This window comes from Solanum verrucosum, unplaced genomic scaffold (assembly GCF_900185275.1).
Source record: "Solanum verrucosum unplaced genomic scaffold, falcon-dt-bn FXZP01000306.1, whole genome shotgun sequence".
Lineage (NCBI taxonomy): Eukaryota > Viridiplantae > Streptophyta > Magnoliopsida > Solanales > Solanaceae > Solanum > Solanum verrucosum.
Window position 1 is genome coordinate 1,772,851 of NW_026020398.1, and position 20,208 is coordinate 1,793,058.

The following is a 20,208-nucleotide window of genomic DNA, read 5'->3' on the forward strand; positions in this document are numbered from 1 at the left end:
TGTGGTCATTTGATATAAATCATAATCACAATTGGGAAGCTTAAGATGTTACATAAGTTTGGGCCCAAGACAAAAAGTCCATATAAAATCATGTTTAAAGTTCTGTTTGTTTCATAGGTTTCAGCCCAATTTGACACAAAGTTCTAAATCATAGTAGTGAATCTGTGCTCTTTATAAGTTACTTATTTAGAGATAATTAACTTTAGAATAAGTTAATTCCATGTTTGATTGGAATAAAATTTCAGAATAAAAATGGCCACTTCTGACACTGCATATTTGAAGTGGGTAAATTTATCTTTATTTAATTTGAAGTTATTTTTTTTTCATCATATTAATCTCTCTCAATATTTATTGAGTAAGGATAAAATGTGAAATAAATAATGAATTATACACATCTAAAGATTTAACGGTGAAATACACATCTATATGAACTCTTAAATTTTCAAGAATTTCATACCTCAACTATCTTACATTCCCTTAATTACCTGCTAAACCTATTACTCCTTTTGTATTAAAACACACTTCAATACTAAATTACCCAACTAATCGTTCCCAACGACAACATGCTCATGTAGTAGGCCAACTTAGCATCAACGTGTTTTAATGCAAATGGAGTGATAGTTTAACCAAGTAAATGAAACAATGATAGTTTAGGTACGAGCCTCGTCAAAAAGGTTTTAGTTGTTTAGGCGTGTTTTTAATCATTCACTCCAAACAAAACATAATAATTTTAAAGGCTACAATAACATAAAAAGTACAGAATGTCCAATCTTTCATCAAATTTAGTAGTCCCAAAATTTCAAAAATATCAACCCCAGAATGTTATATACAGGGAATACATATAACTCAATGCCATAAGAAAGTGGAAGACAATCTGCCTATGGCCTATATCACAAAGCAAAATTCTCTAAATCATTTGTATCAGATTAACAAAATATAATATCCCAAGCCAAACTAGCTGCAAAATAACTTGCTTATTCATCAATGCAAAGAGTAACTATATCAACAAAACCGAAGCGATAGATGCAACTGTTATGATCAACCAGCCATAGCCACCACCAAAAATCGAAATAGCTGTTTTACACAGAAAAAAGAAACGGAATTAATACAAAATTTGGGATCGATTAGTTAACTTGCAGTCTTGCATATTGAGTTAAAGATTACTCATATACAAGCACAGCTAGGTACTTTCAGTATGCTTTGTAACGGAAACACGAGCATTTGAGAGTATGAAAGAAAGGGTAAGTAAATGGCCACATTCAGAGAGTTATGCTTACCTATACTTTTGCTGTCATCAGATAAACTCGAAGGTGGAGAAGATGTCTTGTTCGTTAGATCAAAACCTAGCTGAGCACAATCCATTCCGAGAGCACCTATTACATTTATCAAGACGGTGGTCACGAGTCAATTTTTTTCCTAAACAAAGACTAATCAGTAATCATTCATAACAACTATCTGACTGCACTTCTACTCTCTCCGTTTCAATTTATTTGTCTTACTTTCCTTTCTGTCTAATACAAAGCTCTTTCCTTTTTAGACAATGCTTTAATTGCAACTTTTCACATGACATATTTAAGACCACAAGAATAAAAGAACATTTCTGTACATTCTACTTATCTTAAGTTTAAGACTACAGGATTCAAAAGTCTTCTTACTTTCTCAAACTACGTGTCAAGTTAAAACCAGACAAACGAATTAAAACGGTGGAAGAATAGCATAGTTCTTACATTCTCTGAAGCAAGGGAAACCAGTTTGATTGAGTATATTGTAGTAACCCTCTTGGCAAGCACAAGAATATGTGAAGGGAGAGGTCTTATTGCACGAGCCTCCTCCACAATCAGCCCAATGACACGCTGAAAGATCACAACAAAAAAGAAACAAAATTAATAACAACATCTTCAATAACTACTCCTGATAACGAAAAGTGTAGCATAACTTAAGGAATATCAAATTGTTATTACGTTCAAAGAACGATGTATTAGAGCGTCTATCAGGGGCTGGAGCAGGAGGAGCCTCCTCTGCACAGGAGAAATTTACAGTACCTGCAGAGAGAAAACATCAATATCAAGAAAATGACTACAAGCTATAATGAATAGAACGGAAAAGACGATGATCGTTTATTTGGGTAACCATGTCAATCAAGCTAAAAGATATAACTGGAACAAGTCCAAATGAAAATGATAGTTTGATTATAAAAACAATTACTTGCTAGAGTTTGTTTCCAATGTGGAGCATGTTGATTAATTCTTTCTGAATCAATCAATTTTATTAGACTAAGCAATTTTGTGTGAACAAAATACATCAGAAGTCAAAGAAGTTGAAAAAACACGATTTCCATTTAATAGATGTATTGTTCTAAGTGTCGCTTTTAATACAACGCGTACGAACTTTCACTATAACAGAAGTGCAACTCTGCCTTTGGAAATCAAATACTTCAGGGATAACATGAGAGAAAAAAACAACGGAAATGAAAAACAGAACTTCATCCAACATATCAAGAACTACCATTAGATTTTTTGCTCATAACGAATATATTAATAACTGTAAATTTTAATCAGAATTCATGATCAATCCATGTAAAATTTTCATATTGAACTTCTTATTTCCAAAATCACTTTCAAACATGCCAATTCAAAGTCTTGCTATGTGCAAATATGTTTTAAATTGATGAGAAGAACATTCAAAAATAAAATTGAACAAAAGAAGCAGAGGTATATTTGTCTACTCATTTAAAGGGGCAATAAAAGAACAAAGAACACAAAAATCCAACAGACGTAACAAAGAAGTTGATTATACTATTCTAACGTTTGGCCATAGATTTTGAAAAATTTATCTTCAAATATTTGTTAGATCATAAAATTTGATCAGTTAAAAATCCAATCTTCAAAAATTTTCAAGTTTCACAGTTTTTTTATTTTTGAAACTTTACTCGAAAAACTTGAAATTCCAAAAATCACAACTTCGGAAACTCAAATTTTCAAATTTCAAGTTTCAACTTCAAAATTTATGGCAAATGGGAGCTAAAAAGTATACCAATATATGACAGTGTGTTTATACTAAGGTCATACCTTACTTTTAGGTAACTAATTCACACTTGCAACAAGTAATTACATCATATAAACATATAGAGAAATTCTACTACATATCTAGAAATATATCGAATCCAATTATTATTGTATATTAACTCGAGATCATTGTAAGAACAATACTTACAATTGGGAACTACACAAGGAAGAAACTTCCAAAAATTATCATTTTCTGAACTGGTTTGCTTCCAGCCAGCATCACATTCACACGCGAAACCAAAAGTAGCATTTGAAGAAGCTTTACAACTCCCTTTACCACAATTCACTTCTTCACACACATTATCTGTAAAAACAAAAAAAAAACAGTAAAATCTCCATCAAAATTGAATCTTTAACAAAACCCAATTCAAAAAATCAAACAAAAAGGGGAAATAAGAAAACCCCATTTGATAAAAATCAAAACTTTGACTAAAATACTGAGTTTGGGGTCAAGATTAGGAATTACCAAAAATGGGGGAGAAGATAGGAGGCAGAGCATTGTTTGCAGAGGACAATATTGGTAGAAGAAAAAGAAGATTTAGAGAGAAAATTGCAATGATATGAATTGAAGCCATAGCTGAAATCAAGAATCAGCTGAATTTTTGATGGGTTTTTGTGTGAGATTTTTGGGTATTAAATGGGTGAAGATGGAGGTATTTTTTTTTTTTCAAATGGAAGTTTCTGAAGACGTGGGAATTTAGAAAAATACTAATGTGGTCATATGTGGAAATGCTAGGAGAAAGATGACTGATGATTTTCTTGGGTAACTAATAATCAGAGGCCTCGGATTCGAAATATGGATATTATATTTTTTTGAAGCATTTTCTTTTGAATTGAGTCTTGTATGATTTAAATTATTCGAGTGTTAATATGGATATCAGACTCAAGATTGAAAAAGATCAAACAAAAAAAATGATTTGTCTTAAAAAGTAAGTATTATTTTGATTCTTATTTTTTAAAATAAATAAATTCTTAATTTTTGTTTTTACTAATTAAATTTATATTTCGTGAGAAATAAGTTGAGTATTTTAGAGGTGAAGGCATAATTTGTGGGATAATAATATAGTAGAAAACTATAAATTTATTTTTCAGACCAGCATAACCGTTACATACTCCAATCTCAATAAATACATACAAGTGCGGAATGTTTATATTAAATTAAGAGAAATTAATATACTTACTCTAATATAATATAAATGTATTGTTAATACATTTTTAAAGGCTCAAAATAAATGAATTTAATTTGATTTTAGAAATGGAAGAACTATTTTTTTCTTCCTATTATATCCTTTATTTATTATGATTAAGTTAATGTTTTTGAAAAATCTAAAGAGTAAATATTTTTAAGACCTATCGATTAATATGGATAAAATGGTAAACACACTACACCAATCATTATTTTCTTAATTATTTTTTTCTAAAATTACCTTTCATTTTAGTGAAATATTTTTTTAACTATTTTTAAATCTCAAACGATCGTTGTTTGATATATGCTAAATTACATAAATACACAACTTAGTCTATCTTATCCTCTAAAAAAATTTACCATTTGAAAAAATTACAAATATTCTTACTCTCGGATACATCACATTATGTGATGTATCAGAATATATATGATATATCGAGACGTTGACTGATATATTTAAAATCGAGAGGCAATGTATCGAGATATTGAGCGATGTATCTAAAATCAAAACGCGATATAGATGTTTTGATATGTATCTGAATTCCATTAAATTTAAGAGGTTTTTATAATTAAAAAAAATAGAAATATAATATAATTACTCCTAGCTCTTTAACACTATTAACTTAGTATCAAATTCTCATAATATGTTGTGTCTCAGCTTACGTGCAACTGTGAAGTTGCCCTTTTGACTTTGCACGGTTTGTCTTAACTAACGTGCTACAGTTGCAAATACCAATATTTTTTTTCTTTTCTTTTTGAAATTTTGATCTAATTATAATGCACCTTATATTTCATCTTATATTTAAATAAATAAATTTTGTGTATTGATAGCGTAAAAAGAGTTATATTATCAAACTATTTAAAACTTAATTAAGTGTAATTCTTCTCTATACAAATGTTAATTGGTAATTTTAAGGGTCAAATTACATTGATAGATTGAAAAATTATTTAATAAAAATATGAAATTTATTTCGTTTTAGTTTGTTTAGAATGAATTACATATTTATATATTTGAAAATAATTTTATTTTGGAAACCACTAACCACTAACAAATTGATAGTGACAAAAAAATGGATTTTTTTTGACAAATTTGGACCTTACTACTAAACATCAAGGGTTATTTTGTCATGTTCAAGTTTTTGTACCTGATATCTGTTATTACTTTTTTTGATTGGAATTAGTTAGTACCTTTTAATTTTTTTTAGGTAGTTGGTGTAATAGATGATATTTTAAACGGGAAGTTAGAGATTGATTTCTTTTGTCAATGTCTTTTTAATTGAGCTCGTCGCACCAAACTTAGCTAATAATTTGCAAGTTATTGTATTAGAGTGAATCTAGCTAGCACATGTCCGAAGAATAGAGTGGTTGTTGATATAAAATTGAACAAAATTTATATCTATCACTAGAGGCAGAGCTGGGTGGGGGTTCATGAGTTCGGACGAACCCAGTAGCTTTTCCGTAGATTCTATATTTGTACTAGAAAATTAATTAAATATATGTATATATTACTTTTTAAACCTCTAACAAAATTAATTGATGGTTATTAACGAAATTTAAAACCCCCAAACTCTTAATCCTGACTTCTACTCTGCCTATCACATGCCACATACCGACCAATTCGTTGAGCTCACCTAATAAATATATATTGACTTTATAACCATGCTGTTAGATTCCCTTCTTTCCTATTTGGAATAAGTAATAAATAGGGTATAAATTTGTGGTGCGTTTGGCATGTCGGAAAATATGTTTTGAAAAATACGTGTTATTAAAACTTATTTCTAGTATTTAGTAGTAAGTACGCAATTAAAAAAATATTAATTTATAATTTAGATAAATACTATGACTAGTAAGTAATATATATGATGGGTGGAGGTGGTAATAGAGTGGTGTTAATGGCTTGGGTTGGAAATGAGATTATCAATTTGAAATGTAATTTATGAAACTTGTTTTCTGTATTAAAAAAAAATAAAAAATCCAATTTTTAAAACTTTCACCTAAAGAAAATATTTTGACCAGACAAACATAAAAAAAAAAAAAACTAGAATACATTTATCTTTTAAAAGAATTTCCTCTCCATGAAAATGTTTTTCTCTATATCACACACAAGGAGATTAATTTTTTCTCCATTTGCTGTCCATAATTGTCATTAATGAAAGGCAGCAATTCATAAATTAGGTAGAGGTAGCTGACATAATTGTTACCATATGGTGGGCACTATTTGACTTTTATTGATTCATAAATAAATATACATACCTCTTCATGCAAACCATTTGGCCAACCCAAGCACAAAATTTAATTATCTAACTTCCTCCTACTTCCACTTTCATACATCACAATTCATTTCATTTACATTATTTCTTCAATGTCATAATTGTTACTCTCATAGACTAGATGTGCAAATTCTAAAGTTTACTTTTGATCATAGATTTAAAACTTGATATTTGAAAAACTTTGAGTTTTAAAGTTATGTTTTTTAGAATCTGAAATTGTGTTTCAATCTATATTTCAAAATTTATAACCATTCAGATATTTGAATATAAACTTTTAAAATATAATTCAAAATCTGAGGTCAAATGATAGATAATTTTCTGACCTTTTTTTTATAGTTGAAAGTGTTTCCCTCGAAAGACTTTTAATATTAACTCTCTCTGTCCTTGATTACTTGTCCATTTTTCTTTTTTTAGTTGTCCCTAATTACTTGTTCATTTTGACAACTTGGATGGTTAGCACCCCTCACTTTCAACCCGAAGGTTGCGAGTTCGAGTCACCAAGGGAGCAAAAAGGGCGGGAGTTCCTAGGGAGGGTAAAAAAAAAACAGGACAAAAACAATTTCTCTATTATACCCTCAATTTATTACTTTGAAAAATGTAGAACTTTTTGAAAATTTTAAGATTTTAATTCATCCACTTTATAATTAATATGGGTAATATGGTAAACTCATTATATCAATTATTGTTTTCTTAATAGGTGAATCAATTCAAAAGTGTACAAGTAATTAAGGACGAGTAAAAAAAATCTCAAACAGAAAAGTATGAGTAATGATTCATTAATTACTTCTCTTAATTTTGTAAGTAGCTATGGGAATAAGCTTGTTTGTTTCACAAGCCTATCCCCAAACTTTATAGTACCAGCGCTTCACGTTTTTTCTTTTATCTTTATACTATATTTTTAAATTAATGACTAATATTATATTTTTAAATTAACGGCTAATATTAGATAAAATTGTCATTTACCAAAAAATTGAACTTTAATTTTATATAGTAATTAATAAATCGGCACAAGAAATCTAGATCTTGTCTATTTTCTAGTCGTTAGTCGTTAGCGGATTTTTGACGTATTCTCGTGATCACATTAATTAATTATTTATAGATATGGTCAAGAGATTATTTAAGCCACTTAATTAGACAAAATGAGTATTTTTCTAATTAAATGACTAATTTTAATTCCTCCAAAATTCTAGAAGTATTTTCTTTTGGAATAATTAAATCAGTGTATTTTACATGTACCTTGTTATATTTAATTTTAAAATTAATAATAAGATGCACGTCTATCTACGAAATCTAGATGACTAAGACTCCAAATATTTTGCAAATAAGTCTTGATGGGTGCAGTCGAAAATTGTATAAATAGAAAATCATGTTTTTCGTTGTATACATAAATATGCTCTATAACTTGAGCTTTAGTTGACATCATATGTGGCATAACGCGTGGCAATTCACGTGACATACACTCGAATTGATTTGTATTTTCTCAATTAGAATGTATATGTATAATGTTTAAGTGTTTAGTTGTACACGTTCAAAATTGGAGTACATATATATCAGTTGGAACCCCAGTTGAAGGATACGTTTATATATTGTGCCAATATTGTACATATTTTCCTATAGATCGACTCCTCCCCCAACCCAACTACCCAAAAAAACAGGAGCTTATGTATAACTAAAACAAAATAAATTCTTTGTTAGGCATAACAATTTTCTTGTTAATCTTCTGAGTTTGTTGGGCCTTACGAAGACAATTAATTTGGTCCAGTTATCACGGCCCATAGTGGACAGCCCAGACCCACTATTGTGAGTGCCCATCAGTTTTTTTTTTTGAAAAAATTACTTGGATGAGTACCTTCTATCATAAATAAATAAATAAAATCGAGTAAATGGTTGAGATGAAGCCACATGTCCGTCCGTTAATTTTAAGGGTATACACAATCCAAAAGAGTAACGGTAAGGGTATATACAACCTTAAAGAATAACGGAGGGTATTAACATACCATTTATGATAGTTCGGGAGTATGTTTGTCCCTTTTCCCATAAATAATTACTGATTTTAGCGATACTTTTTATTTATTACCATTTATAGCAATACATAGCAATGCTATGTAAAATTTGCAATATGTATTAAAAGTGAATTATGTATATATATATATATATATATATATATATATATATATATTATAACTGTTTTTTTAAATATATTATGTTTGTTTGGTAAGAAATTGGCACATTGTATTATAAGTGTATTAAAATGTGTGATAAATGTATTATCCATCAATAAAACTTGTATTATAAGTGAATAATAAAATTGTTCTTTGTAATATGTATTAAAATTGTATTATAAATATATTAAAAGTGATCAAGTAAAAAAAAATGTTATTGCTATAAATGGTAAATATTTTTTTAATATAGCATATTTATATGTAAGTTTTCCTTTTTTTTTTTTTTGGAAAGTTTCATATTTGACCGTCAAAATAATCATAATCGGTACCTAATACTATACAATATTATGCATTAGAATCATTATTTTTACTACTATAAATAAAAGGGGGGGCGTCCCTCGACTCCTCCTTTATACCAAGCTCTCAAGTTCTTTTTTTTTCCACTCTATTTCACATTCACACCGTATTTAAATTCGTCTAAATTCCGAGATGGACAAACATCATTTAGTGCATGAATATCCCACATGATCCGTTCGTTTTCATAAAACATAATGCAATGCAATACTTGACTTCCTATTCTTTCTCGTAAAATTGTTAGCATGGATGGATCTAGATTCTAGATTATCATTTTGTATTCACATAAATCAATAGTTTGAAATCTATAAATTTTAAATTCAAATTTTCCGATGTTAACAATGTATATCTATTAACACAATAAACAATACGAATTAATAGAAACAATACGAACGCTACTGTAATGAACTCATATTGTATTCAAATGGATAATTGGAATTACATGTACAATTATAAGAGTTCATCATTCTCAAACTAGTAACCAATCCTTCCAAAGGAAGAAGTAGAAATAAAAACGAAGAATGGGGGGAGGTTCCAGATTAATCTAAGAAACTAAGAAATAAGAGACAAATTCATAGCATAACCCTAATTGAGTATTTCCCTCTTATATATATAGGAATCTTCCTAGGGTCCCAAATGTAATTTGACATCTTCTCACATAGGTCCTCCAACTAAGTTAAGTTATATTCATAATAATTACTATGTACGTAAAGGGAACACAATGTCGTGATGAGAAATAAATCTGGTATCTCTCGATTTAAACATCTTTGTCATATACACAAATAGAGACAAAAATAAATTTAATGGGGTGGGATTTTTTGGATTATAATAGAGCCAATTCAAGATAACGACCAAAAAAAAAGGGACAAAAACAACAGTTACGATCAAAGGAACAAATGCATGTGGTTTTGTGTTCAACAATAATTTTGACTATGAATATATATAGACAAATAGTTCGTAAGGCTTAATTATTTATTTATACACCGTACACGCCCAAAAATTAAAATGGCAACTAGCAAGTTTTTTATATATATTTATACTCTAATAAATACATGTGGTTAGTTCATAACCAGACAATCCAAGAATATCAATCTATATATTCCCTATTATTAATTACTCGTTTACGTGTGTTCGATACAAAGAAAAATGGTTCCAAGTTGATTTCTTACTTATTTTCTAGTGTTTCAGTAAGTAAGTGAAAAAAATAGTATTTCATGGACATTGATATATAATTTAGTTAAATATTGTACGAACGTGATAAGATCGACGGAGAATGGGGTTGGAGGTGGGATGGCTAAGGAGTGGGGATCGGGGCGTTTGATGGATAGATAGGAGATAATAACTTGAACTATCATATATTAAATATTTTTTGAAAAATATTTTCTTCTATAGACAAGATACCCTTAATCAATAAGTAGATAATCACAAAAAATATGTAACGACACAAAATGTACAGAATGTTTCTGAAGGGGTATGGACTGGTGCCCACATGATTTGATAGTTGATACGTATCATATACACACACTTCATATAAATATTTTATTTTTGCCATATTGGCCTTGATATTTAAAAAATAAAAATATATTTGGAGCAAATATTTTCCAGATAAAAAGAAAAAAAAAATGATGAAGGAGTACATACATGAAAGTGGCTTTCACAATGATTTTCTATAAAAAATCCATAATTTGCAATTTTCTTAATTTAGGTGGTTGACTCTAGTCAACTCAAATTTTCACTTGTCAATTTCACACCTAGTGTCTTCATGGAGTTGAAAATCTTTATTACGATATCTCATACAACTGATACTAATCGTATGAGATTTTTCTTATTTAAGAAAAAAGTGGATCCATAATTTATAGACCTAATCGTGAAAGATTTGAGTCGACTTTTTATGAGATAATTAGTAGTCGAGTTAGACACAAAGTTAAATATAATTTATAATTGTGTTTTTTTTCTTTTATTCTAGGCTCTCATCTTATTGCTCTATTTGTGACTCGGATCTGAGCAACTCACTCTTGTTGACTTGTTGACTTGTGATATTCTAAAATTACAACAAGAATAAATAAAATTCCTTGATTAATCAAATCAAAAGGTTAAACACAAAAAGATAAATTAAAGAAAGAACGCCAAGAGATAGCTATAGTGATTCATCAAATCAAACACATTAGAGGTTAAGGGGAACATGCTAAACAATACATGTGATTGCCAACTAATCACTTATCATTAACTAAATTATATTCCATTAATGGAACATCAAATGTTAACCATATGCTATTTGTCTTCACGGAGTTGGACCCTTATCAATCAGTGTTCATGCACCAACTAATTAATTACTACTTTTAACAAAAAGCCAACTCAACCTCTAATCCATTAATGACCACTTCTAATATCTCTTTTATCCAACTAAACTTATCTTTCTTCATCCCTAGTTACTTTTTGGGTTCAAAATAATTGATGTTTTAGATTTGGGCATATGGATTGGGAGTATTTAAAACGTGAAATTATGTTTGGCCATAAATAAAAAAATGAAGTTATTTTAAAATTATTATGAGTAATTTGAAGAGAAAAAAAATGAAAACAAAATTGAATAGTGAAATTTTCCTATCAAACATGATTTTCAAAATTTAACTCTAGAAAAAAATTAAAAAATATTAATGACTGAATTAACGCTCACTAATTAAGAGTGTCAATATCCAAGTTTTTGAATGTAAAGTTATGACTAGGGGTGTACAAAATTGAACCAAATCGCAAATTGAGTCAAATCAAAAAAAAAATCCGACTAGTGATTTGGTTTAACTTGGTTTGGTATTGAAAAAAATAATTCCGATTATATTTGGGTTGGTTTGGTTTTAACTAAAAATAACCAACCCGAGACCAAACCAACCCGACATTATATATATAATTTTAAAATTTTATTTTATACATAAAAATATTTACTTTGATATAACTTTTAAATATTTCTTATACTTTTTCATAGTTTTTATCTTTTAGTATATTATTTCAAGTTTGAAACTTAGAATTCTGAATGGTTCAATAAATATTATAGTCCACACATGTTGATAATTATAATAAAGCTTAAATCAAAATCAAATTAATACTAATTCAAAAAGAAAATCAATTCAACACTAAGAATGACAATAATATTGAATATTTGTTCTTTAGTTTTACATTGGTTTAGACAATTAAAATACATAATCTAATTTTAATTTCCTTTAATATTTATTCATGTAACTAATACTTATTAAACTTATTTTAGCATGATTTAATACTTTTAAATTATGATCATTTTCATTATGACTTGTTAATTTGCAATATTTATTTTACGCGATTTCATTATTATTATTATTATTATTATTTTGTTGGATATTTTAGTGTGGTTAATCATATCATATTTTGTGTTATTTTCTTAAGAAACACCTTAGATAGTTGTTTGGTAGGACTAAAGAAATATTTGAAGTACAAGTAAATTATATGTTTGTATGAATACTTTACACGAAAAATCCGAAAATCCGAAAACTCCGAAAAAATCCAAGTTTTAATTATTGGTTTGGTTTGGTTTATAAATTTAAAAATCCAACACAAATGATTTGATTTAATATTTGAAAAATCCGAACCAACCCGACCATATACACCCTTAGTTATGACATTGAATTCTCATTTATTTTCTCTAAGAAATAAATATATGGACACCCTTAGTAAGTACATATGTAAAAAGTACCACTCATAAATTTCATTTTTTTTTATAATTATATATGACAAGGAATAAGTGATCTATAATCATACTCCCTCTGTCAATTTTTAGTTGTCACGTTACATTTTTCGAAAGTCAATTTGATTAATTTTCAAAGATAAATTAGATTAAATTAATTCAATATTTTAAATAAAAAATTTAGACATTCAAAAACTATACGAAAAGTACTATAAATTGCAATCTTTTGCATATCAATATGATGAAAAAATGCATCGTAAAATGGTAGTCTAAGTTCTTATAGTTTGACTTTAAAAAAGGAAACCATGACAATTAAAAGTGGACGGGAGAGTAATAACTAAAGAAGAAGAAACTTCTTCATCTTTGTTAGAGAGCGTTTTATCCCTTGATATGAGATTTTCTGATGCAAATCTAAATTTAGTCAGACTCTAATATCAAAAACGAATATTTCAATTCATTTTAATAAATTAAGAAAGTATTGTTATTTTTTTCTTATAATATTCTTAATATTATATGGTAAATACATAAAAGTAATAGTGACTAAATATAAAGTTTCTAAATATCAATAATAAAATTAGTTTAGTAAAGCACACTTCTAACTATTTTTTTCTTATAAAATAGTATCGAATCAACATGAGCCAAATAATATGAAACAATATCGAATCAACATGAGACAAATAATATCAAACGACTGGAGTATTAATAATAAACAGATGGAGCAAGAGATTAATAATTGAACACCTAATATATTCATGTCATCTGTCGCTGTGTTGAACAAGTCTATTTCCAAACATTAATGTAAATGTCTGCCCACCGACTGCTATATCCGTATTACCATAATAAATTTTAAACTACTCAATTAAAACTTCCCTGGCACATTATTAATTTCTTTGTACTATTTTCAATTTTTGTGATATATAGAATACTTTATATATATATATGCTAAGTAATCAATGTATTATTACTTTTAAGAATAATTAATTAATAATGAGAGTAAAATGCAAAGAGAACCTAATTATATCTTAATTTTGAATTAGTTTTGTTTCATAAGCACGATAATTAAAATGAATGGAACGAATAGAGTATTTGGATGGTGTTTTGAAGTGTATATAAAAGTGACACCTACCTTGGATCATGAAGCATGGGGTGAAAATGATAGTGGTAGTATTCAATCCCAACATCTGGAAAAGGATGACACATGGGGCACCCCTCCCAAGAGGTCCATACCCTAATTATGTAGGTCCCTATGCACTCCCACCCCATCCCACTCCCCTCCCCTTGCCTTTCAATAACCAAATGGTTAAAATATCATGGAGTTGTCGACATGAGTTATGGTGTAGAATTGACGAGATTGGTTTGCTTTTAATCAGAAGTTTTGGGTTCGAACCTTGAGTACAGAGAAAATTATGTTGAAAAACGTTATTCTTTAATGGGTCCTGCAGTGTGTGATTCAAATTTAATAGTGCTACTAGCGAGCATCAAACACCGGATGTAAAACCAAAACAAAACTTCAAAAATATCATGGAGTCGACTTAAATATGATGAAGAAAAAAAATGTTCTTATTTTATATACAATTACTTGTTCTAGGTCACTATAATTTGATAGCGTAAAATTCCAATTCCGCCATCGAATAGGAGTGGAATGGGATGCATTAAAAGATGAAAAGAAGCATAATATCACTTGTGAAACTTATTTTCTCGACTGTTACCAGAAAAAAAGTAATTTTTTCTATATAAACCATACCTTGTTTGTGCACAAATAAACTCAAATAGAGCCAACTTCACCAATACAACCTAGTGGCACCTAACACTTCCAATCTTGACTAGGCGTACTTTACAAGGATTTTGCATGTTCATTGACTTTTTTTCCACATGGGCTTTTCATAAAATAACTATAGGCATCAGAAAAGGTGAATAAATAAATTGAAGTTACCAAATTATCCTGATCTAAACCCCTAATAATGGGTGCAATTTTATAAAAAATGGTAAAAAGTTGGTGATAGAAAAAAAGAAAGATCCACCAATGAGTAAAGAATCCAATTCCATAATCTCCCCACAAGTTTACAGCTTGGCTTTAATAGGGTAGTTTCCTTGCTATTTCTTTTCTTCACATGACCCTATATTCCTCCAAAAAAAAAATTTAATTTTATTTAGACAATCAAGACAATAACTTGATCATGTTAGTTTATTCTTTTTATATAAGTGGTAAATACAGCAAAGCATAGAGAATAGAATGCAATAGGAGTTAACACCTAGGCATATATATTCTTCGTATCATCGCTTTAATTCATTTCATGCTCATTAAGAAAATACTCCTTCCGTTCCATTTTATATGAGGTACTTTGACTCGGCACGGAGTTTAAGAAAGAAAGGAAGATTTTTAAAACTTGTGGTCCAAAATGAATGATAGAAATTTATGTGGCTGTAAATCATTTCATTAAGGGTAAAATAAATATTTTATAGTTAGATTATTACTTTATATAGAAATGTGTCATTCTTTTTGGGACTGACTAAAAAGGAAAGTGAGTCATATAAATTGGGACAGAGGGAGTACTGTTTTAGCTAAAGCGACACTATATTTTGGGACAGAGGGGTAGTACATTGAATTCTTGATTCAATAAAAAAGGCCAAACTGGTATTCAAAGCTGCTAATCATTCATTGAAGTAAGATATAGACATATCAATAGATAGAAGTTAAAAATATATACAACATCTTCCAAAATCCAAACAAATCATTTGTTTCTTTCTATCTATAAATCTACTTAGTTACATTTCTTCATTTGCTCTTTTCATAATGCATTTGCTAGCTTAAAAGATTGTCAAAAAGGATGGGGAAAACAGGTAGGTGGATAAAGAACTTGTTGATAGGGAAAAAGGATAAAGTGAAAGACAAATTAGAAGGAGAAAAGATTCAAAACTCTATTACTAACAATGAACATCAACCAACAACACCAATTTCAGTCCCTTCAACAACTCCTAAAGATAAGAAGAGGTGGAGTTTCAGGAGGTCATCAGCCACCTCACCAGGTCAGAGGGATTTGAGTGGCACCGACATCGTTGCCACCACAGCTAAACAAGAACTTCTTGAGTCAGACAATGACCATAAGAAGCATGTTCTAGCTGTGGCAGCTGCAACGGCTGCAGCTGCTGATGCAGCTGCAGCCGCTGCCAAGGCTGCAGCAGCAGCGATCCAACTCACTACTGCTGCTAGAGCCTATGCACTTGAAGAGGATGCAGCAGCCAAGATTCAAGCAGTTTTCCGTGGTTATTTGGTAATATGAAAATTTCAGGTTGATTTCTCAGATGATCACACAACTAACCGTCATTATCTCAGAACGTCAAAAGTGACTTTCGTGATCATCTGAAAAATCAACTCGACTAGTTTTATAATTAATCATCACAATTCATTCTGATCTATGTTCCAAGATTTCATTTTTATATAACTGTTGCATTGACAACCTCTCTGCAGGCAAGAAAAGCCTTGAATGCACTAAAAGGACTAGTGAAGTTGCAGGCCTTAGTAAGAGGACATTTAGTGAGAAAACAGGCTGCTGCAACTCTCAGATGTATGCAAGCATTAGTGACTGTTCAAGCTCGAGCTCGAGCCCAACGAATACGAATGGCTGAAGATGAAAGTCCCAACAATCCAAGACAATCTGTTCACAGAAAATCTACTCAGGACAACAAATTTAGGCACTCATATCAAGTATGTCTCACATTTTCATTTTCCTTCCATCAAAATTTCTATAATGTTTCATACACAATATAATTTTGTTATATGACTAAACCAGAGGAATCTTAGTAGCTCAGTTGGTTGTCTATCTGACTCGTGAAAAACCTTTTTGTTCTATAATCTATATGAACCATTAGGATTATGAAGAGGACATCAAGATTGTGGAAATGGATTTAGGAGAATCAAAAGGCAATACAAAGAGTAGAAATTGCTATTCAAACCAAGGCCAAACAGAGAGAACAGAACATGGATTTTCAACACACAATGCGCACACAAATCAAGAACATCATCAATACATAATCTCTCCAGTACCATCAGCTATAACAGATCAAAGTCCAAAAGCCTACAGTGGACACTTTGAGGACTACACATCATATCCCACAACACAAAGCAGTCCACAATACTATAACAACGCAATGTCAAAACCTGATCCATCAAGAATCCCATACTCATCCTATGCTCGTTCAGAGTATGCAGAACCTGAATCACTTTTCAATGAGTATCCATTTTATCCAAGTTACATGGCGAATACTAAGTCATCGATGGCTAAAGCACGATCTCACAGTGCGCCAAAGCAACGTCCTGATCAAACATCATTTGAGAGACAACCAAGTAGACGAAGACCATCAATAGAAGGACGAAACGTCCCAAGAGCTGTGAAAATGCAGAGATCATCTTCACATGTTGGATCAACAGCTCAAAATTATCAGTATCCTTGGTCAATCAAGCTTGATAAATCAAATATCTCAATCAAAGATAGTGAATGTGGATCAAATTGTAGTGTCTTTACTACTCACACTAATTACTGCAGATCACTTTTTGGTTTCGACGTAAGTACAATACTGCAACTACGTCAGTCAGTCAGTGTATATAAGTTAAATTCAGAGTATATAATCGCGAAAATGATTTTAACATAAAGTCTTTTTTTTTTTTTTTTAATTTCAGGTTCAAGAACATAGGTTCTAAAACAAAGGATGGATCAGCAGAGCAATCTTCAGTTTCATGTCAAGTAATTTTGACAAATTTGTATTTCTAGTACTGAAAGTTCTTTGTATGTAGAGTTCATTTTGTTTGTTTAATAATCTACCTTTTTTAAATTTTATTTTAGTTATTTTGCTTCTATGTGTTTTTTATGGTTTTATTTTAACTGTAATGAAAGAAGTTGTTCATACTCAATTTACTTTCTTTTTTTTGTGTGGTGAAGATTGGACTACTAATATTTTTAATTCCTTTGATGAAGGTGTTTTTTTATTTATTCAAATAGTATATAATTTTATTGATTTGATGTAAATGTATGAAGAATTTGATTACTTTAGTACAAGTGCTTTTGCTAAAGTGACAGGGTTTTTTTTCTCATCGAGTCTGTATTAGTTTTGAGGTCTCGATTAATGTGGGTTTGCACGGTATACTTCGCCTTATTAAAGGGAAATTTATTGCCGACGTGGTTTAAGAGGTCATGAAATTGTAAAAGACGGTTATATACTAAATAGTTGTCTAAAAAGAAACAGTCGGCGAAAATGAGAATATGACTGTTTCCGGATATTCATAAAATGAAGCGAGACTAAAATGAACCCCAATCGTCCTATGGCCAAATCTTCAAGATCCAAAGTAAAAAATATTGTCCATGGAGCAAAATTTATTTGTCTATTGGACAACCGAAATAAAAAATTCAAGACTATTCATTTTCAAGGCCAGTATTGTAAATCACCCTAAACTCTTATAGAGTGGCCTTCAAAGCACTTCAGGCTTTATTGAAAGCACGAAACAACACAAACGCATTAGTTGAGAGCCTAATTATTACGTGCCTTCACTTTCGTTTTTGTAATTACCTTCCGTACCACATTTACTTCGTCAGGTGCATGTATAATCTGGCGCACTCAGATACATGTATTTCGGATACATGCGAGTCAAATTAAGTGTAATTTATTTCAGATATACTATATATGTAGGCGAGGTTCATATGTATATGAGATACACTGACTCTCTCGCTCGTTTGCTATTTTTAATTCCTTTGATGAAGGTGTCATTTTTTTTATTCAAATAGTATATAATTTTATTGATTTCATGTAAATGCATGAGGAATTTGATTACTTTCTTACAAGTACTTTTGCTAAAATGACATTTTTTTTTCTTATCCAGTGTTCTGTATAAGTTTTGAGGCCTAGACTAATGTGGGTTCACACTGTATACTCCACCCTATTAAAGGGAAATGTGTTTCCTACGTGATTTAAGAGGTCCTTAAATTGTCTGAGACGGTTATATACTAAATAGTTATCTAAGAAGAAATAATTGACGAAAATGAGAATATGACTGTTTTGGGATATTCTTAAAAGGGCAAAGGGTCAAATATGCCCCTGTACTATTGGAAATAGTTTAAATATATCCTTCGTTATATTTTCGGGCTAAATATACCCCTCTTGTTATACTTTTGGGCTAAATATACCCCTCACATCATACTTTGGTACTGATTTACCCTTATATTTAACTGAGGGACACGTGAATGACTAAGATTAAAAGAATCCATTCAATTTTAAATAGACCCAATTGTGATACAACCCACCCATCCTAATAACATAACCCAATCTAATTAATTATATTGACCACCCAATTCAATCTTCAAAGAAGAATAACAGAACATTGAAGAAAACTTCTTTGTTTAATGGAAAATTACAAAACATTGAAGTAATTTTTAGCTAGCCATTAATTTGATGGTTAATCGATTGTTGAGAGAAACCACTTTTCAGTACAAATTTGATTCACGAGTTAATATAAAAATTCAGTAAGGAACACTTTAGTTGGCAGCTATCTTATTAATGAAGTTAACCAAGCTTTTGGTTTGCAGCATTTAATTTTCTAGCATCATTAGGAAATGAGATTTTAGAGCTTAATAAATGAGACAAACTGGGAAAGAAGGATGTGTTAACAACAGTATACCACAGAGAACTTCAATCATGCACTAGGTTTTCTTTGTTTGAAGACTGAATTGGATAGGTCAATATAATTGATTAGATCGAGTTATGTTAGCGGGGCGGGGCGGGTTATATCATAATTGCGTCTATTTTAAATTGAATGGATTCTTTTAATCTTAGCTGTCCATGTGTCCCGATCAGTTAGATGTAAGGGTAAATCACTACCAAAATATGATGTGAATGGTATATTTAGACCAAACGTATAACAGGAGAGGTATATTTAACCCGAAAATATAACGAAAGGTATATTTAAACTATTTCCAATATTACAGGGGTATATTTGACCATTTGCCCTTCTTAAAATGAAGCAAGACTACAAGGAACCCCAATCGTCCTTTCAACAAATCTTCAAGATAAAAAATATTGTTCATGGAGCAAAATTTATTTGTCCATAGGGCAACCGAAATAAAAAATTCAAGACCACTCATTTTCAAGGTCATTATTGTAAATCCCTCTAACCTCTTATACAGTGAGTTTTAGAGCACTTCTGGCTTTATTGAAAGAGCAAATCAACACAAATTGCACTAGTTGAGAGTCTAATTAAGTGCCTTCACTTTTGTTTTTGAAATTACCTTCCGTACCACATTTACTTCGCCAGGTATATGTATTTGGCGTGCTCAGATACATGTATCTCGAATACATGCGAGTTAAATTAAGTGTAATTTATTTCAGATACACTATATATATATATAGGCGTGATTCGTATGTATATAGGATACACTGACTCCTTCGCTTGCCTCTCTCCTCACTCTCTCGTCTC

General features: G+C 30.1%; 2 protein-coding genes across 2 annotated transcripts; one reads left to right on the forward strand and one right to left on the reverse strand.

The window, feature by feature from the left end:
- Positions 1–793: 793 nt before the first annotated feature.
- On the reverse strand, positions 794–3,782 carry LOC125839541 (uncharacterized). The gene is made up of 6 exons (XM_049518529.1): positions 3,532–3,782; positions 3,214–3,369; positions 1,962–2,042; positions 1,728–1,853; positions 1,278–1,373; positions 794–1,074 (listed from the first exon to the last, which is right to left on the reverse strand). The coding sequence occupies exons 1-6, from the start codon at positions 3,638–3,640 to the stop codon at positions 998–1,000; spliced, it is 645 nt and encodes a 214-aa protein (XP_049374486.1). The 5' UTR covers positions 3,641–3,782; the 3' UTR covers positions 794–997.
- An 11,604-nt stretch (positions 3,783–15,386) lies between these two features.
- LOC125839526 (protein IQ-DOMAIN 19) lies at positions 15,387–17,584 on the forward strand. The gene is made up of 4 exons (XM_049518514.1): positions 15,387–16,018; positions 16,216–16,452; positions 16,617–17,309; positions 17,425–17,584. The coding sequence occupies exons 1-4, from the start codon at positions 15,575–15,577 to the stop codon at positions 17,443–17,445; spliced, it is 1,395 nt and encodes a 464-aa protein (XP_049374471.1). The 5' UTR covers positions 15,387–15,574; the 3' UTR covers positions 17,446–17,584.
- Positions 17,585–20,208: the final 2,624 nt, after the last annotated feature.